We start from the raw sequence: 27363 nt of genomic DNA, 5'->3' as shown, positions 1-27363 counted from the left end.
TCTCATATCCTCACAGGGTGGAAGGGGTGACCTAGCTTTCTGGGGCCTCTTTCGTAAGGGCACTAATCCCATTCGTGAGGGCTCTACCCTCAATGATCTAATCACCTCCCAAAGGCCCTATACCTCCTAATACCATCATCTTCGGGGGTTAGGATTTCAACATATGAACCATAGGAGAGGTGGGATGGGAGGTAAAAGACATAAATATTCAGACCATAGCAAAATAAAAGGCATAAAGATTGGAAAGGAATAAATAAATCATCACAGATAACATGATTGAGTATGTAGGAAACTCAAAGAATTTTCAGATAAACTATTAAGAATAGCGTATCTAGGAATACTCCTGGAAAAAATGTCACTATATTTTTTCACGTGTATTTTTACATAGTAGGAACAGACAATGCAATGTAAGTGGTGGAGAGGGAGCTGAGGAGGTGGGTAAGGATGTGCCCGACAGGGTTGGAGTCCTGGAAATACCAAAAGAGGTGGCCCGTGGGTCAGGAGGTTGGTTACTTATGAGGAGATTGAGAAAATAAGCAAATATACTGAAGATAATGGGAGGCAGGTCTCTCAGTCCTGGAGAAGGGACTTACAAATATGACAAAGGGGAAAGCCTAGAAAGTTGTTTCTTTGTTTAGTGACCTGGCTGAACTAATTCTGAGAAGTCTTTCTTTCCCCTGCAGTATGCAGCCTTGATGTCTCTGCTCAGATTTTTGTTCTTTTACTTTCCTTCTGGCTACCTAGGGGCTGCCCCTGGGTTGATCTGAGCCACTTATGAGTCACAGATTGTCCTTAGCCCCCTGAGCCATGTAGCCTTTCACCCTTTCCTGTTGGATTTGTGTGGCCAGGAGGCTGTTGTCACAGTGCATGGAGTTCACACTTTTTGTTCACTTGTTCAGCCAGAGACTGACTAGTAGTTTGGAGGTTCTCTCTCTGACTGTACCCAAGAGAGTGCAGCCTTAGTCATGCATACAGTCTTCCAGGCTGCCAGGAGTAAGTGTGATTTTTATCTCTAAGCCTGGCTTCCTGGGAGATGCCCGTGCACCAGAGGAGATTATTATTCAGTTAGCGTTTGGTCAGATGTTATGTTTAAACCCCCTGTGCCAGTGAGGCTTCTGCCTTGTGTTAAGGGATCCCTGTGCAGCTTAGGAGATGCTTTCAGGTTCTCTCCATATCCTGCTCTGATTGCTCTTGAGTGGGTGTGGCTTAGCACATGCACACAGCCCTCCCAACCCCCAGAGTTGTCTCTGTGATTGTGGAAGGGCTCTTCCTGACCGTCTCTTTCCCTTGTTCTATAAAATTCTTACGCTCTGCTATTTTGCTTATATCGTGGACATACCAGCCTTCTCTTAATTGCTCTCCACCAATATCTCCATCATTTAGACAGTGCCCAGAGGGTGGACTTCTTCATGCCGTGTTCCAAATAAAGTCAGTTTTGTGCTTGCTGAAGGGCACGCACCAGGAAAGGACATGCTGCCTCAGTCTAGTGGAACACGTGAGGAGTGCACCCTCCTTTCCCGAAGGAGGGGTGTGCGTGTGTGTGTGTGTGTGTGTGTGTGTGCACGTGCATGCATATTTTTACTGAGTATGTCTTCATCCCCTGTAGGTTCGTTCAGTTGTGTGGAATGCGGACGACAGCAAACTGATTTCTTGCGGCACAGACGGTGCCGTATATGAATGGAATCTGTCCTCTGGAAAGAGAGAGACAGAGTGCGTGCTGAAGTCCTGCAGCTACAACTGTGTTACTGTCTCCCCTGATGCCAAAATTATCTTTGCAGTTGGATCAGACCAGACCCTCAAGGAGATTGCAGACTCTTCGGTGAGTCGGCCCGGCCCCACCTCCCGGCTGCTGCCTGGGTCTGCAGAAGACAGCCTCCATGTGGGCCGCAGAAAGTGTGATGGGAAGAGGGCTCGTGAGAACGGGGCCCCTTCTTCTCGGGATAACATCCGGCCCCTCATGCCTTTTGGGTCAGCTCAGTCATTGTTACGCCTGGTATTTCCTGCCCAGCGGCTTACCTGACTGGTTTAAACTGTGGGGCCCCTTTCCACTTCCATTTTGCTGGCGGGCCCTAAGGTCTCCTCCACCCTCCAGGCCCGTCGGTCAGCAGCATCTCTTAACCGCACGCTTACCCGGGGGTAGAAACAGAACTACAGTTCCTGCTGTCATCTCGGCTTGCCACCATATTTGTTTGAAACCCTCAAACTCTGAAATTTAGGAACTACCTCATTTGGCTCCAAAGAGTTGAGGGAGGAGAGAAGAGATCAGCAAGGACACTTCTTCATACAAACGTGGCTGTGTCCTTCTCTGGGCACCCAGCGACAGCTGACCTTCGTTGGCTTCTCCAGCTTCTCTTGGGTGCTTGTTACCATCCCGGCGCTGGTGCCTGGGAAAGGGCACAGATACCATGGCAGCAAACTGACCTGAGACAGGTTTCCCCATGACTGGGACACAGCTGAGAGGAGGGCTTCTCTCCACTGTGCCCCTGAGTAGCTTAGTCCTAATTCTGTCATAGCTTTTCCAGGGCTGGACCAGAACAAAGCTCCTTCAGGGCAGGCCCGCCGTTCAGCCTCTTGGTATCCCCACTAACTAGCCCGCAAACATTCGACAAGTGTTTAGTGGGAGGGGGGATGTGTGGTTGGGTGGCTAGATGGGGAGGTGAGTGAGTTAGCAAGTGAAAAATCGAATGAGTTCCCTGCTGGTAAGGTTTTCTTTATGCAAGGGACACTGGTAACTGCTGAATAACTGTAGAACCCACATCCCCTTCTGAGTCTGAGATGCAAGGTGGCACAGCGGTCAAGAGCAGAGACACTGGGGCCTGACTGCCACGGACTCAGTGGGCGAGTTGAGGCAAATTACTCACTGTCCCTGGGGTTCGGGCAACAGTAACTACCTCAAAGGGTTTTTTGTGAGGATTGAATGAGTTACAACATGTGAAAGCCATAAAATGGTGCTACTTGAAGGCTTCCTTTTATTAGTGTTGCTCCTAACTCCTCGAGCTGTCTGTCCACCAATCAGGCAGCCACGAACGACTAATTCGTGTCTTTTCTGTGCTTGGCACTATGCCAGGTGCTGTAAGGAATACGAAAACATTTTTTTCAATAGAGAACTTGCCCCCATGTTGCTCTTAGAGGAGAGGAGCGAATGACGTGGGCACCCCGGGGGTACAGCTCAGCCCCTCACCCTGAACAGAGCCGTCTGTGTCGCAGGTCCTTCGAGAGATTTCAGCATTTGATGTCATCTACACAGCCATTGTCATCTCGCATTCCGGGCGCATGATGTTTGTGGGTACCTCAGTGGGGACCATTCGCGCGATGAAGTACCCACTGCCTTTGCAGAAAGAATTCAATGAGTACCAGGCCCATGCAGGTCCTATCACCAAGGTAAGAAGGGACCCTCTGCTCGGGGACCCATGCCCAGAACTAGCCCTTGCTGGGTCCATCTGATCTTGCCATCCACACACCTTCTTCATCCCTTCAACCCCCCAGTGGCTTTTCTCCCCTTATTCCTCTCTCCCTCTTTATTCATCCAACCACCCATTCAATGACCATTGATTGGCTACTAATATTCTTTATTTAAACTACTCCCAGGAATATATCCTAGGAGAGAATCAGAAATACACGTAAAGATTCTTGTACAAGGTTGCTCACCATAATATTATGCATGATAATGGGCCATTTAAGAGATGCTAGAGGCATCCCACCCAGATCTCCCATCCGCTGAGTGCTGTTCATGACACACACGTCTCCTCCTCCAAGGAAGTGCCTTGGACTAAAAAGAGTCAAAGCCCAGGAGATGAGCCCCTGCCCCTCTCTGAAGGTACAAAAGGCCTTCCCTCACAGAATAGCATGAGTACACATTTGTAAATTGTCCCTCCAACAACTGCAACACCTAAGGCTTTGAAGGATGTGCCAAACTGTACATTGGCTTGCCTGCAGACAATATCCTTATTAAGAAAGGATTTTTCATTACCAACTAGAACATTCCTGTACTGAGCTCGAGTCTTACACTCAAAGTAAATTAAAAAATCCCCTCTTTTCTTCAAAGCTATGAAGTTTTATGGATAAGGTATTTATCTTTCTGATTACAAAAGCAATGCATGTCTATTTTAGAAATAAAAATCCTCGAGGTGCCTGTGCGGCTCAGGTGGTTGGGTGTCCGACTCTTGATGTCGGCTCAGGTCATGATGTCAGGGTCGTGAGGTCGAGCCCCGTGAGGGGCTCTGTGCTGGATGGGGAGCCTGCTGGAGATTCTTTCTCTCCCTCTGCCCATTCCCTACCCATTCTCACATGCCCATGCTCTCTTTCTCTCTCTCTAAAAAAAGAAAAAAATAAAAATCCTCTTAATAATATCATTAATATTTTGATGCATTTTCTCCTCTTTTGTGTACATTTTGTGTGCATTTTAAATAAATTGAGACTATACTGTATGTACTCTTTTGTAGTCAGCTTTTTTTTACTTAATGCTATTATAAACATTTTTTTTTTGTATAATTAAATATTCCTCAAAAACATGATGTTAGTAGCTACACAAATGTCCTATCAAATGATGGACCATAAGTTATTTAATTCTTTTCTTACAACTGGGCATTTAATGATCTTCTGGATTCTAACCAGTAGGCTGCTCTGCAGAGTCCGGTGGCCATCTCTGATCACCCCAAAGGCTGAGTTGCTAGACTGAGGTGAAATTCCTGAGTGGAAGAGCATTGCCATTTGTAAGGTTTTCAACACATATCGCTGATTGTGAGAAGGCCTTTTTCATCATTGATTCTTTTGCCTTCACTTTTTATTTTGAGATAATTATGGAGTCACAGGAAACTCGAAGAGAGCACAGAGGTCCTGTGTGCCCTTCTCCCAGTTTCCCCCAGTAGGTACATCTGTTGATGTACCTATTGGTGCGATATTGTGGAATGGTATCGTACCAGAAGAACTGATGTTGGTACAATATGTGTGTGTGTGTGTGTTTCCATGTCATTTTATCAGGTGCATAGATTCCTGTCACCAGCACTGCAGTCAGGATATATAAGTGCTCCATGGCCACAGAGAGCCCCCTCGTGCTGCCCTAGATAGTGACACCCACCCCCCTCAGCCACCACCCTCCCCAGTCCTGCACAAACACTCATTGGTTCTCCATTTCCATCATTTGTCATTTTGAGAATTTTATATAAATAGGATCATACACTATGTGACCTTTTGACAGTGGCTTTTTTCGCCCAGCACAATACCCCTGAGCTCCAGCTGAGTTATCTCACGTATCAATATTTCATTTTTTCTTACTACTAAGTAGTATTCTATGGCATGGATGCACCATAATTTGTTTAACCATCTACCTGTTGTAGGATAGTTCATTTTTTCCCAGTTTTTGGCTATTACAAATAAAGCTGCTGTGACCCATCATACACAGGCTTTTGTGTGGGCCTTCATTTCTCCGGGATAAATGCCTAGGGGAATGATTGCTGGATCATAGGATAAGTTTATGTTTAGTTTTTTAAGAAACTGCTGAGCTGTTTTCCATTCCCACCAGCACTGCATGCAAGATCCAGTTGCCAGCATTTGGCATTGTCACTATTTTTTACTTTAGCTGTTCTAACAAGTATGTAGTAATATCTCCCCATAGTTTTAATAGGCATTTCCCTAGTGGCTAATAATGTTGAACATCTTTCCATGTGCTTTTTGCCATCTGTATATCCCCTTTGGTAAAATGTCTCCATATTTTTTGCCCACCTTCTAGTTGGATTGTTTGGGTTTTTTACTGCTGAGTTTTGAGAGTTCTTTTTATAATCCAGGTAATAGTTAACTCTTAAGATTCCAAATCCACAGAGGACATAAACACAGTCTTGCTTCCTCTATTCACTAACAGAAGCTTATGAGAGCTCCCTGTCTTATTCTTTTTTTTTTTTTTTTTTTTTAAAGATTTTTATTTATTTATTTAACAGAGATAGAGAGCACAAGTAGGCAGAGCGACAGACAGAGGGAGAGGGAGAAGCAGGCTCTCCGCCGAGCAAGGAGCCCGATGCGGGGCTCGACCCCAGGACCCTGGGATCATGACCCGAGCTGAAGGCAGCCGCTTAACCGACTGAGCCACTCAGGCGCCCCCTCCCTGTCTTATTCTTACCCAGGATCCAGTCTTCCTGCCCGTGAGGGTGTGCCCGCTCAGGGTTGCCTGAATGAAGACCTCGCACATAGCCAGATCAGTTCTGGTCATCCATGGCCTCTGAAAGCTTCCTCTCTAAGCTCTTTTTCTCCTCAGATGTTGCTCACCTTTGATGACCAATTCTTGCTGACCGTTGCCGAGGATGGCTGCCTGTTTACCTGGAAGGTCTTTGATAAGGATGGTCGGGGAATCAAGCGAGAGAGGGAAGTGGGCTTTGCCGAAGAGGTGCTTGTTACTAAAACAGACATGGAAGAGAAGGTAAGAATCAGATCGAATGAAGAGGGACGTGGAAGTGCCTTACCAGACTGTGTCCGAACCCCTGGGATCGGCATTCGAGGCCCTGTACGCCTGGCTGCACCCAGTGCCCCGCTCAGACTCCCATGCTCCCTGCACATTTCTGGCCCACACCACCATGCCGCTCTCCTCCCTGTGGCTGGATCTCTTTCCACCCTCACCCCTGCCCGCTATCCTGCCCCTGGTCATCCTGACTCCTACTCTGCTCTACATTTAGCCTGTGAACTAGCTCTCCTCCTCCCCCTCTTGGAGGGCAGGAACCATGACAAGCTATTCTCTTGTGTGACCAGCAGTTTCTAGCCCTTGCTAGACACATGGAAGACAGTCGATACATATTTACAGAATGGAACTGACAAGCTGAATATGCCAGTTGTATCTGTGAAACTTAATAACTGCTTAGTGGAGCCTTATTTATTTAAAAAAATGAAGTATTTAGAAAACATCCCTGAAACCCAGTCTTCTTAATAATAAAACAATAAAAGTAATGATAACCAACATTTTTTTTTAGATTTTCCATGAACCAGGCACTGTACTAATTACAAGTATTTTCTTGTTTAAATGTGACATCATCTCTATGAAAAAGATACTTTTATTCTCCCCATGTTTCAAGAGGTGACTTTGGAGAAGTTAAGTGACATGTTTTAGGACTAGAGTTCTGCTCTAGATTCAATCTAGAGCCTACTCTCCAAAGGGCCCTCCCTCCTATGAATGTATCAAACACTCTGGGAAGATGTGTTTTGAGAGTTTTGAGTGGGCAGCTAGCTCTGCACCACGCTCCCTAAGGGAGACACTGAAGGGGTGGGAAACTCACAAGGCTTACAGAGAATGGCAGAGCTATGCATTCATTGCTGTTTATCCAGAATCTCGAGTGTGTTTATTGAATACCTGCGTTTGCTAGGTACTAGGGATGCATGTGTAAAAAGACAGGCCTGGGCCCTGTGATCAGGAAACTCATAGTCAAGTAGAGATGAGTAAAACCATCAGAACAGCCATGCAAAAATGGCCCCAAAGCAGGATGATAAGACCCAGGCATTTCCAGAGATCCCTGCTAGAGCTCCATGGAACTTTCTACAGGAAAGGCAAAGTGGGAGGAAAGGATGAGGGACAGCCTATGAGAGTCAGGGTCTGACCTACGGCAGGCAGGCAAGTATGTCTCCTCTCTTCCTTCTTCTCTCTGTTTTCTCCCCCATTCCTCCCAGAGGGTAGGGGAAGAGAGCAACTGGGAGACTTCAGGATGTGCCAAAGGCCTGAGGTGTCTGGGCTGACTCCCAACCCAGCCCCCAGCTTGGCCTAGCAGAAGTGCTGCCAAGCTGGAAGTGACTAGCATATGTTCTGCTCATTTCCTGGAGCCCCTTCTCTCTCTACATCTGTGAGACCACGCTCTTATTCCCTGTGAGCCTCTCTGTCCTTCCCAGCTCCCTCCCAGCTCTCTCTCACATTTCCAGGGACTCCTGGGTGGCTCGGTCAGTTAAGTGTCCAACTCTTGATTTCGGCTCAGGTCATGATCTCAGTGTTGTGAGATTGAGCCCCATGCCGGGCTCCACACTCAGTGGGAGTCTGCTTGGATGTTCTCTCCCTCTGCCCCTCCCTGCCTCTCACACTCGTGTGCGCTTGCTCTCTTTCTCTCTCTCTCTCTCTCAAATAAATAAATCTTTTTTAAAAAATTAAAAGTTAAAGTCACATTTTCCAGAATTCCTGGCTCTCTTTTTCTCTTTATATTCTATGATTTTCTATGTAACTGTCTCTCAGGACATGATTTACCTACTCATTCAGTCATTCATTCATTCATCCATCCATCCAACTAGTACTCACAGAGGGGTCTGTTATGTACCAGACACTGTACTAAAGTCTGGGATGACAGAAGTGAAAGATATGCAGGGGCCTTTAGCTTGTAGCCGGGGAGGAGGCATAGGTAAAATTAAAAAGGGAAATTAAGTGTGTTACAGGTGTTATGAAGGAACGATGCTCTGGGGTCACAGGGGAAGGGACACTGACCCAGGCCAGGTGGTGCCAGAGGAAGTGAGCCTTGGATGGAGCCTTCAGGAACAGATGGAAAAAGGTCTTCCACACCAAGGAATGAGTGTGCAGAAGGATGAGAGAGGTGCTCTGGGGAAGACGCTCCTGGCTAGGTGGGGCCGGAGAAGAGAGGGTATGTGGAGCTGGAGCTGGAGAGGGATTGTGAGGGCCTTTTACACCACGTTTTAGACTTCGGACATTGTTCCTAAGGACCTGCTGAGAGATCTAAGTCAGGGAATGACTTGATGAGATTTGCATCATAGAAAGCCACCTCTGCAGCCAGGTGGAGAACAGACTGAGGGAGGGAGGAAGGATGATGAGCATGTGCCTGAAACCAGCACTCCCATCAATAAATGTATTCCACCAGTCCAAGGCAGACCCCAGGGTGACCTCCTCATCTGATAAACATTCATTTAGTGCTATGTTGCTGGTTCTGCGCTAGGCACCCAGGATAAAGCAGTGAAGCAAGATAGGCCAAGTGCAACCTGCAGGGAGCGCTCTTCCGAGGAGATGGTCTTCATCCACGGCCCTGTCCCCTTTACCCCACACCCAGTCAGGCACCACGTTCCCTAAAATCTTGCTCTTGAATCTCTCCATTCCACTCTCCTCCCCCAACCCCCACCCGGACTGTGCAGTACCCCCCCCACACACACACACCTAATCCCTCTGCCTTAGTGCTTGAATCTAGCCTGAGCTGCACACTGCCACCAGAGAGGCCTTTCTGAGACCAAATCAGCTTAATCAGGTTGGACAGGACCTTCAGAGGCCCCGTAGGAGAAAATCCTAATTTCTTATCATGGCTGGCAAGGACCTTGATGGCCTGACCCGGTCTAGGCTTCCTGTCCCTCTGCCTCCCACCCATACAACATCACACACAATGCCCTGACCAAACATCCCCTCTCTCATCCCCACCTTTGCCCTTGCAACTTGTGTTCGTCCCTCATCTCAATCTCAGTCTCCCCTCTGTGCCAGGCTCACACTTGTCCACTGGCCGGGAATGGGGAAATGTGCATAACACATTGTCAGTGGGGGGGGGGGGGGGGGGGTGGGCCAAAAGAGATGAGATAGGGATACGCAGCATGGGGTGGGGGGTGATCCTGGATGAGCGAGACGAAAACACCTGTGTTCTCCCCCTCTCTGTCATCAGCATTACCTTTTTCAGGAAATGAAGGTGTGTGTCTCACGGTATTTTTAAAAAACTTTGGCATCAGTGAATACAACAGATTGCAAGAAGAAGTCACTAGACAGGAGCCAACAAGGCAGGAAGAGTTAGGACCCAAATTAAAGTAATGATAGTGAGGCCAGAAGAGGCATGACAGATGTTGAGCGGGACACACTGACAGTCTTGTGGAACCACCTGGCTCTGGGCATCTCTCGCAACTTGTAATGATGTCATTTGACTCCTCTGTAGTAAGTTCCATGGGGCAGGCGTCATGGTTCAACACGCGTTCTTCAGGTACCTACTGTGTGTCAGGCACGCTTCGGTATATCAGTTTGCAAAGCCAACAAAGATCTCAGCCTTCCTCGAGCTTGAATTCTAATGGGGGAAGAAGACAAAAGGCAATAAACAAAATCATACATAAATTGTATTGGAAAGTGCCTAGATCTAAGAAAATAGTAAAAAGTAGAGCAGAGTGAGCAGGGTCATGAGTGCTGGGAATGGGAAGGGAAGGGTCACAGGATTAACTAGTTTGGCCCGAGTAGACTTCACTGAGCAGGTGGCATTTACGCATATTTGAAGATGAGAGAACTAGCGTCATGCCTGGCGCACAGCGGGGCTTACTGAATGGACGTCATGAGGGCAGAGGAAGAAGCTCATATGTCTCCTGGTTTTTAGTCGGGGTGTCTTGTGGGGAAGAGATGACAAGTTCTAGTGGAGACACGTGAGTTTGAGGCTGGGCGGGGCCACAGAGCTCAGAGAGCTCAAGGCCACCAGTTTAAATATTCTAATTCACCCACACTGTGAATGTTCTTGATTCTGGTGTCCTTCTCCCAAAGGCTCAGATTATGTTGGAGCTAAAGACTCGTGTGGAAGAATTAAAAATGGAAAATGAGTATCAGCTTCGACTGAAGGACATGAACTACTCTGAGAAGATTAAGGAGCTAACGGATAAGTTCCTCCAGGAAATGGAGTCCTTGAAAACGAAAAACCAGGTCTGTTTGAGAGACTCAGTCAACACCCACAAATAACAAGACGTTTTCAATTTACTCAAGATGGAACTGGCGTACACTATCCAAGCTACGCTCAAACAACGAACCATATGATAATGTGTGATTTTTCAGCATAGTTGATAACATCAGAAATGCTTACAGCAAAGTGCCAGGTGGAACAAAGCAGAATATAAAACTCTCTATAGTGAACGGCATTAATCAAGTAAAATAAATACACATAGATCAGTTCGTAAGAAAATAGCTAGCACTGTGATTACCTCTGGAAGTTGGGATTCTGGATCATTGCAATTTTGTTCTTTATACTTTTCTGTATTTTGCAAATTCTCTACAATGAGACTATATTATCTTTATGATCAAGAGAAACTTACCTAAAAACAGAATGAAAAGGTCACAGGAAAAACAAAGGATAGAAAAAGAGCTACCAGAATTTCAGGATCGTCGGCAGATTAAATAAAATTAGTCTAAATGGTCCTCTTGTAGTTAGATTTGATCCAGAACTCACCCAGAATAGTTCCTTATTCTCCACATATCTGTCTTGCCCTTCATCCAAAACCCCCAATTTTTGGCTCAGAGGGTATTTGTTTCTTATGTTACCTCCACAGGTCAGAGAGTTTGACCAAAAAAAAAAAAAAGTCCCTGGCTGTTAGTTTTATTACCTTTAGTCAACAAACATTGCTGTGGGGCCCTCCATAAGCTAAATACAAAGTTATTCCTGGGGGCGGCCCCTCTGCCTGCAAGGAGCTTTCCTGCTCGATTAAAGAAAACACTCCTTAGAAGCTGACACATTAGCACATCCAAGAATTTAGTTGACAGCAACATGCAGACAACAGAGAATTCAAATGAATCTTTACTTTCTTCCACCCCAAAATCCATCTGCTACATGTCCAAAACCGAACTCATCATTGACAAGACCCATTTAGTAGAAAGGATATAAATAGAGAAAGTCTAGAACTTTCAGAGCAGAATATAATGTAAATAAAAAGTGATAGCTTGCTTGTTGCTCATGGAACAACGCTTGGTGCAAAATAAGGGCTTGAGAAATATTTGTGAGTGAAGGAGGATGTCACTTATAAAATGTGTTCTTGCCCTAAGGCAGCTTTCAGCAGATGTGTGGGAATGAGAACAGTCCATTCTGTGTTTTAGGTTTTAAGAACAGAAAAAGAAAAGCAGGATGTGTCCCATCGGGAACGCATTGAGGACCTGCTAGAGAAACAGAGCCATGAACTGCAGGACCTGGGTGAGTACCCAGGTAGAGGCCATGGGGTTGGGTGGGGGCAAAAGTCTGAGAGTCCCCCAGATCCCACAGAAGTCCCAGGTAATCTGGCTTTATCTGTCCACACGCTGCATTTATGCCCTGGATCTCACTGTGGTTTTTACTCCTGTGTATTTGCTCATTCGTTAAACATGTACTAAACCCTTACTGCATGCCAACAGGAGATAGAGAAGAGTGGGGGTCTGGAGCCTGATAAGCTATCATGGGTCCCAAACTCACCAACCATATTAGGTGCTCTGGGGAGTCACCTAACCTCACTGAGCCTCAGTTTACTCTTCTGTAAAACAGGGCTGCTGATAACTATGTTGCATATTCAAGACATTCTTCTTGGCCCTGAACCCCCAAACATCCCTCTGCCCTTTCCTGGAAACCTTCTGCCTAGCCGACACTGTGGGGGCGTTTGGCTGCCTGATGAGCTGGTGGGGTGTGGGCAGGTGAGGAAGCTGGGCAGGCATTTGCCTCGTGGCTTTGAAGGCACCTGCCCTAGCTGCTGCTGGCTGTGAGTGGGAGAGCTCAAAGGCTCCTGTCCCACGTGAAATAACCATCCTTGCTTCTCTCCAGAATGTTGCAACAACCAAAAGTTGCTTCTAGAATATGAGAAGTACCAGGAATTACAGCTCAAATCCCAGAGGATGCAGGAAGAGTATGAAAAACAGCTTCGGGATAACGATGAGACCAAGAGCCAGGCCCTGGAGGAGCTGACTGAGTTTTACGAGGCCAAACTGCAGGAAAAAACCACCCTTCTGGAAGAGGTACTCACCAGAAGCTGACCTGCACCTCCCTTTCACGGTGCATCCTGCAGGCCTGGCCTGTGACCAGCCCAGAGAGCTGTGGGAAAGCCAGCCTCACTTTTGCCTTCCGTCGCCTCCCTTCAGATGCGTGCATCTGGCCTTGGCATCTGCTCATTACCATTTCTTTCCCTCTAGACCAGGGAACCCAGTGAGCTGGGAGGTGCTCAGCTTTAGGGACTGAAATTCTGTGGACAGGCTATGTTCATATCTGCTGTTCTATCCTAATTGTACCTTCAAGCCTTAAGGACTGGAGAGACCTTTTTAGGAGAAGTCGGTAGGACCTAGAGAGGAACCAGGGCCATGAACGATGGGGCAGGTGGTTGCCTGAAACCCTTTAGCCACTTCTTATGTCTTATGAGATGAAATCATTCCTTCACGGATTTAACAAACCCAGATGGTATCTTAATGGTTTACCAGCTTGAGTGTTGGGTGACCAAGAGAAATAATGACTGGGGGCCCGGTTTTCAGTTGTGTGAGGGAGGTGGTCACACAGATGGATCCTTGGAGAGGGGCACACAGGATAGCTGGGGGACGCAGACCGCCCGGAGAGGGCAGGGCCGGCTTGCAGGAGCGAAGGAGGCCCAGGAAGGACTGAAGCTGGAATGAACAGGAGACGGGGAAATGCAGGAGGGAAGGGCACGCGGGCAGAGCCAAGTCAGAGAACGTTCAGGCAGTTTGGGTTGCCAAAATATCTAGTTTCCCAAGATGAAGAGAAAACTGAGAAGAGCCAGATGGCCGCCTTTTCCACATGAAATTGCAGCAGATGGCACACTAAGTGAGGGGCAGGAGAGCCAGGGAGCTGTGGAAGGGGTTTTGGAGGGAAGGAGGCAGGGGGCGACGGAGGAAAGGACCAGCAGGTGCGTAGCTGAACGTGCAGCCCCAGTTGTATACCTGAATTCTGGCAGCCTTCGTCCGCCGGGCCGCGTGCTTTTCCACAGCAGGGCTCAGCAAGCGGGAAGGCGAGTGAGGAAGATGTGGAGCAGCCCTGCCGCCTGGCTGGGGCTTTACTGAGCGGTGCCACAGACGGACACAGGTCGTCTGCTGAGCAGCCAGCAGGTCCGGGCCAGAGAGGGGTAGAGAACTGAGAGCCTGGAAGACAGTGGGGGAATCGGGACAGGGCCAGGGGACGTGGCGAGCTGGAGAGCTGTGCCGGATACCTGGGGTCCAACAGGGAGATCACCGGTGCTGAGGGCAGGGCCTGCATTTTCAGGCTTCAGATGTGGCCCCATTCCAGGACTGGACCTGAGCGTGGGTGGCTGAGGCCACGGTGAGACAGGGCTCAAAGCACCCTGGGACATTACAGGACCCTCTGTCCCCTCCCCCAGTTAACGGCAGGAGGACTGAGTCGGCGCCCAGAAGTCTTCAGTGAGCTGGGAAGGGAGTAGGCAGTGGGGGATAAAGGAGGTAGGAGGTGGAGGGTGGAGGGCTCCTCACAGCTTGAGCCTCTGCAGGCTGAGCTCTGACAGCCACACTGGGAATGTTCCCTGCCCCAGCCCTGCCTGGCCCTGCCGGCCTCCCAGCCCTGGTCTCAGGTCCCTGCCCACCTCCCAGCCCTGGTCCCCGCTGCTGCCATCCAGCTCCCTCCCATCCACCCATGTGGAGTAGCCAAGTTCCCCACACAACCTCTGAGCCTCTGCTCTGGATGATTCCTGGCCGCTGGTCCTCCCCCTTACAGACTCAGGACGAGAGCCAACCCCTGGAGGGATTCTTCACTGCCTGTCTCCCCTCCCACGGGGCTAAGCAGCCTTCCTCTGTGTCCTCAGGGCCCCGAGACTCCTTGCTCTTCCATGGCCTGTACAGTGGCATCCTGCCTTTACTTCTCCCCACCCCCCCGCCTGGGAGCTTCTCAAGGGCAGGGACTGCGTCTCACCCATCAGCGATTTTCAAACCCTGCAAGGGATGGGGGTACGTCCTAGATGTTCCAGAAATGTTTGTCCACTTCCAGTAAACTGATCTGAGCTTTGCCTTTGGGGGCTTGGGGTTTGGGCAGGGGGATGAATCTGCCCTGAGGGGAGAGAGGCTGGCCTTCCTCCCAGGACCCCCACAGTGATTACAACCCGTTTCTTCTTTTGAGTCAAAGATTTCAACTCAGAACTTCCCTAGGGAGCTCCCACCTGGCAGGCCTCCTCGCCCACTTGGCTGGCCTACTTTCCTTTTTAGCCGCATCTACCAGAGCCAGAGCGGTGGCTGATGGGTGACTCTGGGATGCAGACGGAGCACACGGCCCCAGGCTTCTGTCTAGCAAGGGTCTGGGGACACGTGATGGGGAACGAGAGCAGCCTTCCTTGGGAGCCCAGTTTTAAAACCATCTTGTCTCTCTGAGCCCCCGAAGCGCTCACTCCAGGGATGGTACAGCTCGCAAGCATGCCAGGGTCGGTGTGAGGGGAAAACAGTGGACTCTGACTTAATCTATAACTCGCACCACTTGGGGGCAAAGAGGAGGAACGCCCGAGTCACCTCTCAGACACCGCCAGGCAGGCGGAGTTAGTTTTCCCAGCATCTGGGCTCCAGGCTTTCACTGTCTACGTACCAGCTGCCGGGCAGGGGGTCCCCAGAGGTGAGCAGAGGGATGTGACGCCGCCATTGAGGAGCTTCCGTGCCAGTGGAGGGTCCTGTCCAACAGGCATCAGTAACATAAAGTGCTGGGGGACGTGCAGGGGACTGGATTAAGGAGCAGGAGGGCAGAGTTCAAGATGCCCTCGTTCAGGTAACGAACGGCCGGGCAGGTTGTAGTCTGGGAACGCAGTGGTGGGCGTGAGAGACCGGGTGTCTGCCCTCAAGGACCTCCTATCTAATGGGAAAGGCAATCAAGTAGTTCCGCAAATATAAAGTTACAACTGTCCCAAGTTCAGTGAGAGAAAGATAGAGGAAGCGTGGGTGTCGGGGTGAAGGAGACCCGCGGTGGGGCAGGTATGAGGATGTCAGGAAGGTGGTGGTTGAAGTGATGGAGCCTGCGGCCTCCTCCGGCAGGGAGAGAAGGGAAGACAGAGGACAGACAGGAGGACAGTGGAAGGTCTGGGGGCCCGTGGCCTTGGTTCCCGTGTCTGTAATAACACTTGCCCTCCCATTCCGCACGATAGGCCCCATGTGCACCTCTCCTCCTGGGCCCGGGCAGCGCGAAAGTGTCGTGTGTCCCTTCTCCCTTCTCTGAGCCAGGCACAGGAAGATGTCAGGCAGCAGCTGCGGGAGTTTGAAGAGACCAAGAAACAGATTGAAGAGGATGAAGACCGAGAAATCCAAGATATCAAAACCAAGTACGAGAAAAAGCTTCGGGATGAGAAGGAATCAAACCTGCGGCTCAAAGGAGAAACGGGTATCATGAGGAAGAAGGTATGGCGCCGTTCTGGACAGGCCTGGGCTCAGGCAAGGGCTGCATTGCCCAGAATACCTCCGCCCTGCCAGGCAGGCACACCCTTCCCACCCCTCCTCGGGGCTCTCCCTTCTCTGTCCTTTTCACAGCGTTAACAACATTCACCCTGACACTGATGGACGCCCCCGGCTTTCATTTATGGGCAAGTAGGATTTAGTCAGTTTTCAGAGTTAAACCTCTGGTAGAGGGGCACCTGGGTGGCTCAGTCGTTAAGTGTCTGCCTTTGGCTCAGGTCATGACCCCAGGGTCCTGGGATCGAGTCCCGCATCGGGCTCCCTGCTCCGTGGGAAGCCTACTTCTCCCTCTCCCACTCCCCCTGCTTGTGTTCCCTCTCTCACTGTGTCTCTCTCTGTCAAATAAATAAAATCTTAAAAAAAAAAAAAAAAACCTCTGGTAGAAATGGAGATGAGGACTTCTGGAAGTTAGGTCAAGTCCTAGAGGTGTCCTTAGGCTTTCGGTGCAGGGACTTCTGGGTGGGAGAAGGACTAAGGCAGAGGATGCTTAGTTTACAAAGCAGGGCGAAGAGCTCACAGATCCTTGTAGAACTGCCAGTTTCCCCAAAACGTTTAGCCTTAGAGAAGCCAACTTCAAAGCAAACTCACGTTCCTTACCGTTAGAAATCACACTGCTTATCAATCAGGGACAATGTCGTCTTCCCTTCTTAGACATGGCCAAGGTGGCTCATCCGTTACAACATCTATGACCTTGAAGGGGCACGGATCCCCACCTTTCAAGGTTGGTGTGGTCATGGAAAACTCTGGGTCCAGGGGAGTTGGTCTCCAAGCTTCTTGCCCCGGACAGTCCATCCTCACAGAGGGGAATGGGACTGGATCTTCCCAGGCAGGATGCTACATCATTCATGTGGCCTAGGAAATCCCCAGACCTGTCCCAAATCAAGAATTCACTCCTCAAAGCCCAGAAATGTTGAGTGCTAGGTGTGTTTTCAGCTCACGAGGGTGGAGAGTCCGGGTCCCAGGTTGGTGATGGGAAGTCTGTAAGCGTACAGATGTTTGGGAGGCGGGGGGGGAGGGGGGGGTGCAAAGACTGTTGTCTCTGTCGCTGCACTTGTATCCACAGTTCAGCAGCCTGCAGAAGGAGATCGAAGAGCGAACCAATGACATTGAGAGCCTGAAGGGGGAGCAGGTGAAGCTGCAAGGGGTCATTAAGTCCCTGGAGAAGGACATCCTGGGCCTCAAGCGGGAAATCCAGGAAAGAGACGAGACGATTCAAGATAAGGTGAAGGCTCATCTCTGTCCTCCCCCAACCACCACCTAGATGGACCCAGGGGATGAGGACAAAGCTCAGAAGACAGGGCCCCTGGCTGCTTGGAACACATTCATGGAACCTGATGGGGGATGAGTGGTCTGCGAAGTACCTGCTGTGCGCTTGGTACTGGGCTGATTGCCGCAAACACACCACACTCCGTTTTCCCAGCGACCCCAGGGGCCACAAGGACCCCAGCTGTAGAGCTCAGGAAACTGAGTTCCAGGTGGTTTGGTATCTTGCCCAAGATCATATAGTCTATAGGCAGCGGACTTGGGCTAAGAACCTAAGTCAGCCGACTGCAGGGCCCGTGCTCCCCACTGCTCCAGGCATCCTCGGGTGACTGTGCCCATGGACGGGGGGCAGCCCACCCACCTCCTTGCCCCTCCCTGTGGTTGGCCTACAACTGCTGGGTGCCCCAGAAAGCCGGTATCCCTTTTCAGGATGCGTTTCTTACAAAGCACTTAGAAGACAGACACATCACATTTTGTGAGGCTTACCAAAATTTTGGATCCTCCTAAGCAAATCCAGGCTGTGTGCCCTCCTGCCCATCCCCTCACCATTCCCGCCTCAGGCAGGCAGAATTCTCCAGTGGTTGAGATCATGGGCTTCCACACTGGTTAATTGGGTTCCAGCACAGGTTTGCCATTTACTGGCCACAGGACCTTGTGCAACTTCTCTGAGCCTCGTTTTCTTACCTGTGAAGTGGGGTCCTTCACGGGGTCTGCTAAGGGGAATGGGATTGTGCCTGCGTGAAATTTCTGCATGTGAGTGTTTGTGTATGCATCTGGGTGTTGGTGTAGGGAAGGTCCAAAGCTCTCTTCAGATGCTCAAAGGGGGGTAAAGAGGGTAAGGCCTCCTGACCTAAAATTGCAACAGTCTCCTATCCAGCCAATGGCCTTCCTTCCCACTTCCTACCCCTGCTCCCCACCACCGTACTCTGTAACCGTGTCACTCTTCCACTTAAAATTCTGCCATAGCTCCCCATTGCCTGTGGCAGGGGCAGCAAAGGTTTTTCTGTAAAGAGCTAGGTGGTAAATATTTCGTCTTTGCACACAGGGTGGCCTCTGTCACACTACTCAGTTCTGCCACTATGTTATAAAATCAGCCATGGACCCCGCATAAATGAGTGGGCTTGGCCATGTTCCAATAAAACTTTATTGGAAACAGGTCAGATTTGACCCAAGGCCATAGTTTGCCAATTTTAGCCTCCTGGACACCTTCTGAACCCCCTTGAACCCAACAGGCAGGACCGTAGCCTCCTCCCCTCCTCCTCTCCAGCCCCATTTCTCACTTCCCCGTGAACCACTGCTTTACACACCCGCTGGTTATTCTTGGCGCCCTCGGTATATACCGTGCCTTCTGCGCTGTCCTCTTCCACAACACCTCTCACAGGGTAGGGCTACACTTGTTGACACGTCTGCTTTTCCAGCTGGTGCTTTCTCCGTAAGGGCAGGGACTGTGTCATAGTTCTATTTGGCATCTCAGCCAAAGGTCTTCATTCAGTAAACATTTGATGGATGGATAGATCTGCATTCCAATTACTATCGCTGTGTAACAAATCATCCTAACACCTAGTGGTACAAAACAACAACTGTTTTATTATGCTCTCAGATTCTGTGGGTTTGGCATTCGGACAGGCTACAACAAGATGGCTTGTCTTTGTCCCCAGTGGCAGGGACCTTGCTGAGCCTCAACCAGGGGTGACTCAAATAGCTGGGGGCTGGAAAATCAGTATCCAGCGTGGCTTCTTGATGCACCTGTCCAGCCCCTTGGCCAGGAGGGGACTGGGAGGCTGGGTACAGCTAGGACTGGCCACCAGAGTACCAGCGTGCTCCTCAGCCTGATGGTCTCAGTGTAGCGGGACTTTTTCCAGGGCAGATGGCTTCCCTCAGAGCAAAAGTCCCAAGAGAACCAGGCGGAAGCTGCTTGGCCTTTTCTGAGCTAGCCTGGGAAGCCACACAGCATCCTTGAGCGCGTTCTTCGGGTTACAAGCAAACCATAGATCAAGCCAGATGCAAGAGAACCGAATTAGATCTTAGCTCCTGACAGAGAAGCATACGGTCCCATTGTAGATAGAAGAGCCTCTAGGACGAGAGATGCTGTGGAGGCAAGCTTTGGAAAATACAGTCATCTACAAGCTGTACTTGAATGAGTGAATGAATGAATGAATGAATGCAGTCCTAGCACAGAAACCACAGAGGCAGGGCTGCAGCCTCATGGGGGAACCAGCCTTCATATCCCCGGCCAGGAGAGCAGTCTGTGGCCTCCTCGGCCAGGGCACAGAATTGATGTCCTTTGCCTAAAGGGGATGCCATATACCATGGCTTCCTGCTCTCTCTCTCACTTCTCTCTCATCTCACCCACAGGAGAAGCGCATCTATGATCTGAAAAAGAAAAACCAAGAACTAGAGAAATTCAAGTTTGTACTTGACTACAAAATAAAGGAGCTGAAGAAGCAAATAGAACCACGAGAGAATGAGATCAAGGTGATGAAGGAACAGATTCAGGAGGTGAGAGCCATCTGCGACACTCGGGCCTCTTGGACCGCTGTCTCCTCCCCGAGTATTCCTGCCTGGCCTGGGGTGGGGCAAGGAGAGAAAGCTCTCCTCACAAGCCCTGCCTGCTCCCAAGGGGTGTGGGCCTCCACTCTGCAGGGAAGCCACAGGAAAGGCCCAGCGGGGAGTTCAGTGGTGAGAAGTGAAACGCTTTAAGGTTTGGCTTGCGGCAGGGGGTTGGGGTGGGCCTGGGCCCTGCCCGCGCCTCAGTGTGCGTGCTCTGGGGGGCCTTCGGCCACCAGGGGGCGGTGTGTACTCAGCCACCAGCCCGTTGCAAGAGAAAGCATACCCCTCCAACATTTTTTTCTCAGTCTGGAAATGGTGGGGGCATATGCGAAGCTGCAGTGTTTGGAATCCATCTGAGGAGGAACGGGAAGTCATGAAGGCTCTTGAGAGGAGAGTGGCAGCTTTAAGTGTGTGTTCTGGGAAGCAGACAGGATGAAGGTAGAGAGGAGAGATTAAAAGCAAGATCAACAGGACAAGGGCTCCTAAGAGTCCTGTGAGGTACAAGTGTCCCCTTTCAGCCCCTCTGCCCCATGCACGTTGCATCTCCTTAAGCAGATTGCAGCTGACAGTGGGGTCCATGGTTGATCTAAAATCAAATTCCTGGGGCACCTGGGTGGCCCAGTTGGTTAAGTAGCCGACTCTTGATTTCTGATTTTGGCTGAGGTCATGATCTCAAGGTCAGGCTCTGTGCTCAGCAGGGAGTCCGCTCAAGGATTCTCTCCCTCTCTCTCGCTCTCATTCTCTTCTCCTCCGCCTCCCTCTCCCCCACTCTTGTGTCCGTGCTTTCTCTCTCTCTCTCTCAAATAAATAAATCTTTAAAAAAAAAAAAAAAAACCTGAATTCCTGACTTCCCCTTCCTCCTGTTTCCTGTTTCTCAGTAAACGGTACCACAATCCACCCAGGTGCTTAAGGTATAAGGGTAGAGTCTTCTTGATTCTTCTCTGCCCCTAACTGCTGTATCCAAATGATTGCCAGTGCCTATCTGATGGGCTTCCCAGAGACAGCTCCAATCCAGGCCTCCTTCCTCTCTGCTGCCTCACCTGCATCCAAGCCTCAGTCATCTCTCATCTGGACTTGACTCCCGCCTCCAGTCTGGTCTCCAAATAGAGGCCACAGCAAACCCCTACTGGTGTCCTCTCCCACCGAGAATAAAATCCACACTCCCTACTGGGGCCCTGCATGATCCAGGTACTACCCCTCTCCAGCCTCGTCTCCAGGCTCCCTCCCCAGCGCCAGCCCAAAGGCCCTCCAACAGTTCTGCTCCCCATCCATTTTCGCTGATGGTGCTAGGCAAGGATACAAGTGTGTCAGGGAGCACCCATGGTCTCAGTGGAACTGGATCCCCAGGAGCTATGGTGGAGAAAAGCAAAGCCTTTTCTGTAGGAGACTCAGGAAAGAAGTCAGGTGGTGGGACCCGTCCAGGGCCAGAGTGTCCAGACAGGGTATGTTCTCGTGGCAGTGACTTACTCCCTGGCCTCTGGGAAGAGGTAGGAGGTTCCCAGTTGACCACAGAGCCACCTCATCCGGGCCTCCTGCCATTCTTGAGTGACATCAGGGTCCAGAAATGGCAGTCCAAAAAAGAGCGGAGGCCCCACTTGCCTGGAAAGTGAATGTACTGCAGCCCCCCAAAATCACTGTCCTATTTCCTCTCCTCATTCGTCGGGGAGATTTACAGCCAGGTCAGTTCCTTTCCACCCCAGCACACCTGAAGGATTATTCACTTTCCCGTCAGGAACTGGGCCACCCGTGGCATTGATTCTCAGCAGGACCTGTCTCTGCACCCTGAGGGTGAGTCCAACAGGGCCCCTCCTACCCCGACCCCTGGTGCCAGTGGCCACCAGGGCTGATATCTGGGCCCGATTCCTTCCCCAGGCGCCTCTGACTTTGGGGCTTCCCTCTGCGGGTCAGAGACCCATTTGGCCCACCCACTGCAGGTCTCCTGTGAAGTTCTTTTTCCTACAAGAAGGAAGCTGTAAGAAACTCTGGCTTGTTGCTGGAGCTGAGACCTCTGTGAATGAAAATCTAATACTTCCTTGATTTAGGTCCCTCCCTGAACATAGACTTTTCCAGAAGAGACAGGACCCCTTCCTAGGGAGAGAGTGTCCAGAACCTTGTCGTTGTACTTCACACTCTTGTTTACTCATCTAGTGCAGGGTTCCTAAACCTCAGCATTTTCATGTTTTAGGGCGGATAATCCTTTGTTATGGGGAGTTGCCCCATGCATTGTAGGATATTTAGCAACATCCCTGGTGTCTACCCACTAGATGCCAGGGGCCACCCTCCCTTTCCCCCAGATGTGACAACCAAAAATATCTCCAGACGTTGCCAGATGGCCCCTAGGGGGTAAAATGCCTCTTTCCTGCCTCCTCCCCCCATTGAGAGTCACTGAGTGTGAGGAGTAACACATGGAAAAGTAGATGGGATTTCCTCACCAGGAAAAGGATGCTTGTTCCCACATACTGGCTTGTATCCTAGCTGTCCAGCCAGTTATTCAAATTCAGCATATTTCACAATTTTTCTATGAAATAGGTCATTTTTGTTCTCGGCATGTTTTCATGCTTTGCCTGTATTACTTCCTTTCTCACCTAATCGGTCGTTGCTGGCTTCAAGACTACAGAGGAAGACGCACAGCCAGCTGTAGGCACTCAGCCATGACCTTGGAGAAGCCCCTTGCTCTCTTCCAGCCACCGTTCCCTTGGTCTCGCACCCTCGTGTCGCCTCCTGACCGGTCTGCCTGGCTCCAGTCTTGCTCCCTTCAGTAGGACCTCGGCGTCAGGCCACCTGACCCAGCTCAGCCAACCTCTCCGGCCCCCATCCCCCTTCCTCCCTCACCTGCAGCCCCCCCAGACCACCTGTAGCCTGTAGAGCTGCACCAGGCGGCCCACGCCTCTGGCGCTCTCTCTCTGCCTGGAGTTCTCTTTCTCCACTCTGGCCTCCCATATACTTATTTGTCTCGCAAAACCTGACTGAGCCTCCCTGTTCTGGGTGCCACCCCTAGCTTCCTCCGTGCATGCAGAGGGCACTTTCTCCCTGGACCTTCCCTCCTAGCCCTCTAGACCTGCGGCTCTTGAAGACAGAAACCCCCTCTTCATCAGTTCTGTTTCCGCAGGCCTGCAAGCCCTGGCCAGCCCTCCCCAGTGGACACGTTCTTTCTTTAGCGGCGCACGTCCCCACACCTGCTGTGTCCTCCACCCGGTGGACACTGTGCCTTTATCTTTTCACTCTTCTTCCAGAAGGCAGGTTGCTTCAAGCACCCCTCTCCTCCCTCACAGAGGCTCCCCTTTGCCTTGGACATTTGCCGTGCACGCACTCATTCAGACGAATAGCTACTGAGCTCTGTCTTCCCGCCAGGCGCTGGGTCAAAGAGCTCTTTTGTCTGTACAGAACGCTTCCAGTAATGATAACGTTCTACGAGCTGCCCCTTCATGTCCAGGACGTGGATGTGGCTCACTCAGCCTTCCTGGTACCCCAGAAGTCAGGAGCTTTGAAATCTGACCAAAGGACCTGGGATAGACTAGAGGAGCTACTCCAACCAGCCATGAAAAAACCCAGTGAACTAGCCCATCTCCCCCAAATAGCGAACCTCTCTATTAACAGGAATACTAGTGTGCACCAGATTTGGTGCATCGATCAAACATCACCCCTTTGGCTTTGGCAGAAATTAGATCAACTGAGAGCTCACATACACCTGGTCTCATCCTAATCAGAAGCTCCAATTGTCATTCACATGTCTCTGGTTAATACAAATGCAGTAAGGAATAAAAAATCTTTCAGAAGCTCATTGGTGGTTTCTTCCTTTTCTTTTGAAGACGAGACATTCTCCTCAGTTGTGCTTTTTTTTTAAAAGATTTTATTTATTTATTTGACACAGAGAGAGAGAGAAGGAGAGAGCAAGCACAAGCAGGGGGCGCGACAGGCAGGGGAGAAGCAAGCTCCCCACTGAGCAAGGAGCCCGACATGGGGCTCTATCCCAGGACCCTGGGATCATGACCTGAGCCAAAGGCAGCCGTTTAACCAACTGAGCCACCCAGGTGCCCTTCAGTTGTACTTCTAAAGACCTTTTCAACAGAATGATTGAGGTGGAGGGTCCTTAGACTGGGGATGCCTACCTGCTGGTCCCTTACAACTTTCTGCTTAGGGTGGGATCGACTCTGATGGCTTGTGGCCCCAAAAAGTCAAGATCCTCTCACAGGATTGCACAAAGTAGGCAAGGAAGGTGCTTCTCTGCAGAACCCTGCTTCAGGTTCCAGGTTCCAGTAATTGAGAGTCACCAAGTAACAAAGAATTCAAGAAAAGAAGGTAATCAGCATGGCTGAAGGAACAGGGAAACTAAGAAAAATTCAGAGCCTGGTTATAGAAACATGTGGTCTGGCTTAATATATCCATCAAGGGGTGGGGGCTTTGGGGATGGCAAGGAGTTAAGAAGAAAGAGTCGGGGTGTCCGACTCTTAATTTCAATTCAGGTCTTGATCTCAGGGTCTTGAGATCCAGCCCTGCGTCAGGCTCTGCACCGGGCGTGGGGCCTGCTTGAGATTCTCTCTCTCTCTCTCTCTCTCTCTGTCTCTCTCTCCCTCTGCCCCTTCCCGCCACTCTCCTGTGTGGGCCCGCTCTCTCTCTCTCTCAATCTCAAAAAAAAGGAAGAAGAAAGGTTTCATTGCAGAGGACATAGGTGGGAGCTAGAAAAGAAATGCCCTGGTAGCCGGGGAAACATCCCCACTGAAAGGCTGCAGTTCCCAAGTATAATTTTATTCCCTTACTTTCTTATTCTTGACTTTTCCCCCCTTGTTCTCTATAGATGGAAGCAGAACTGGAGCGTTTCCATAAGCAGAACATGCAGCTGGAGCTGAACATCACGGAACTGTGGCAGAAACTACGAGCCACCGATCAGGAGATGCACAGAGAGAGACAGAAGGTGTGAGGATTTCAGAGTCTGGCAGATCTTGGATTCAGGATCCGGCACCTGTCGGCCGCGGGTAGCTGGCTTCCAAGAGACAGCGCCAGCACATTGCTAAGATACATTCCCATTTTAACTCGCTCTCCACTTGCTCACAGCCCTGCCTGGTTTCATGCCCATGCAAATGTACGTGACTGCCTCCATCTGAGACTGAGGACTTTGGGTAAAGTGCTCTAGGGGATGGGAGGCCAGTTTCATAAGAATGCTTGCAGCATTGGCTTGTTTGGCCTGGGAAGGAATATGCTCAGAGAAGTCATTTATAGGCAGTGGCAAAAGGTTTTGACTATCAGAAACAAAGCAAAAACATACTGAAGCAAAGAGAGCCTCCAAAATTGTTTATTCCAGTCTCTTTAGGTAATTAAGTAAGGCCAGAGAGATTAGAAGGTTAAGGCACCCAGAGCCAAGTAGCATACTCAGAACCAGCACTGGGAACTAGGTCTTCTGTTCCCAGGCCAGGACTTGGTTGCACCCCCACCCCCTAGCACAGGGCCCCCCATGTTTGGTGAATCGGATTGATTTTTCCCATCCCCCACATTAAGCGCTGACTCCGCACTAGGTCAGAACAGAAGCTGCAGAGCCACCAACGTGAACTGACGCAGATCCTGCCCTTCACAGACGGAATGGGTGGCTAGGTGATTTGTGGTGCGTGCACAGCAATCCTAAAGCAAGATGAAAGGTTATGATAGATGAACAAAGGGCTATGGGAGCAAAGAGAAAGGAGAGACCCTCCAGGTCAGGGGTACGGGAGGATGGGCATCAGAGAAAGCAGGATGGAAGAGTGAGCCTCTGGCCCAAGTGTGCGGATGAAACCAATCTGCCCAATTTGGCCATGTTTTCACTACCCACTCACAGCAGCCCTCCTGTCAGGAAGGATAAACCCTGGGTGAGCTCAGAGAGGGGACAGGGAAATGCTGGCCCAGGGACCTGCAAGAGAGAAGCGGTACTATCCATCTTGGCTCAGAAAGGAACAGGGGGACCACTCGTGCTTCCTTTCATCTTTTAAGGCCTGTGGTCCTGAACGGAATCCAGAGCCAATGGAGGAAGCTTCTGGGTGGCCTTTTAAAGATGAAGCTATTTGGGCAGAAGCACATGGGTGTTAGTACCTCTCTCTGCCTCTTGGCTGTGTGCCCAGCTAGGTCTCTGTGTCCACCGTGGGCCCCAGCAGCCAACCATGAGCCCCAGAGGAAGTGTCTCTCATCCTCCTGCTGCCATCTGCCTTCCCCCCCGGAGAGCCCCTGGGGTGCCAGAACTATATGCCTGTGGTTGCAGGAGCGGGACTTGGAGGCGTTGGTCAAACGGTTTAAGACAGACCTTCACAACTGTGTGGCGTACATCCAGGAACCCCGGCTCCTGAAGGAGAAGGTCCGAGCTCTCTTTGAGAAGTACGTGCAGCGGGCAGACATGGTGAGCCCTGCTCCCCTTTCCCCGCACTCACCTGCTCTCCCAGGTGCCCCTCCCTCACTGAGAAGCCCTTTCTGCCCCATCAGGTGGAGATCGCAGGGCTGAACACGGACCTGCAGCAGGAGTATGCCCGTCAGCGGGAGCACCTGGAGAGAAACCTGGCCACTCTCAAGAAGAAGGTGGTCAAGGACAGTGAGCTGCACCGCACGGATTATGTCCGCATCATGCAGGTACCTGCACGGCCTCAGATGTCTGGGGGGCCACTAGCTTTCTCCACAGCTTTCTCTTTGACTCCTCTCCTCTGCCTTCCCCGAGCTTGACCCGTGGCCCAGAGCCCCTCCAAGTTTTTCTAGGTGCGCCCTTGCCCACCCCTGCCCCGCCAGTGCCCATTCGTTTCTACCCCCACCCCTACTCCACAGGCACCCTTTCTTTTTTCCCTCTGGCCCTCCATCCACGTGATTCTAGCTCTCCTGAGTCACTCTCTCCTCTTTTCTGCGGTTTCCCACTCTTATTTCACCTGACTTTGTTTTGCTGCTTTTCAGTCTGCTACTTGAATCATGGGATCCCTGGTATCCAGTTCCCTCTGAACACACCCATCTCCACCCGCCTCATCTGCCTTTTCTGGTGCCTCAGGTCCCTTCCCTTATCTCTCGGGTCCAGAGCCAACCACACCCACAATAGTGTTGGCCTTACTCTGATTTAATGAGCTGTCCACATCCACCTCCTAGGATCCTTCATCGGGCTGTGCGGAAAGCGCTGACCCCATTACGGCCGCCCCCACTTGCGCACATTATCAGGACTGCCAGTCAGGATTCTACTGCCAGATTTCTGTTTGAGTATCAGTATCGTCTGAGGCAATTAATGTGATTTAATATCAAAAGAGAACATCGGAATCACATTTATAAGGCACATACCTTTTTGTGTTTATATTTCTTTAATGCCATAATTAAAATACTGGAATGAGGATGGGCTGCAGTTGGATTGAAACAAACCAGTTCCCGACTCAGCCAGTCCCTACCTGGGCGAGCAGAGTGCACCGCGATTCAGGCCAGACCCAGGCAGGGCGGGTCTTGTGCCATCCTACAGCCAGCCCCTGCCTCAAACCACTGCCCTT

General features: G+C 50.5%; 1 protein-coding gene across 1 annotated transcript in view; it reads left to right on the top strand.

Moving 5' to 3' along the window:
- CFAP57 (cilia and flagella associated protein 57) overlaps positions 1-27363 on the top strand; it is a 68421-nt gene that overhangs the window by 24991 nt on the left and 16067 nt on the right. The window contains exons 9-20 of the mRNA XM_032417162.1: positions 1607-1819; positions 3208-3381; positions 6248-6409; positions 10460-10615; positions 11777-11870; positions 12468-12658; positions 15854-16027; positions 17145-17303; positions 19700-19843; positions 24690-24806; positions 26118-26252; positions 26336-26479. Coding sequence (XP_032273053.1) covers positions 1607-1819; positions 3208-3381; positions 6248-6409; positions 10460-10615; positions 11777-11870; positions 12468-12658; positions 15854-16027; positions 17145-17303; positions 19700-19843; positions 24690-24806; positions 26118-26252; positions 26336-26479 — 1863 coding nt within the window. The remainder of the gene's footprint in view (positions 1-1606; positions 1820-3207; positions 3382-6247; positions 6410-10459; positions 10616-11776; positions 11871-12467; positions 12659-15853; positions 16028-17144; positions 17304-19699; positions 19844-24689; positions 24807-26117; positions 26253-26335; positions 26480-27363) is intronic.

Source organism: Phoca vitulina, unplaced genomic scaffold (assembly GCF_004348235.1).
Source record: "Phoca vitulina isolate PV1807 unplaced genomic scaffold, GSC_HSeal_1.0 scaffold2, whole genome shotgun sequence".
NCBI lineage: Eukaryota > Metazoa > Chordata > Mammalia > Carnivora > Phocidae > Phoca > Phoca vitulina.
Note: the sequence above shows the minus strand (reverse complement) of the source record. Positions and strands in the feature narration are given on the sequence as shown.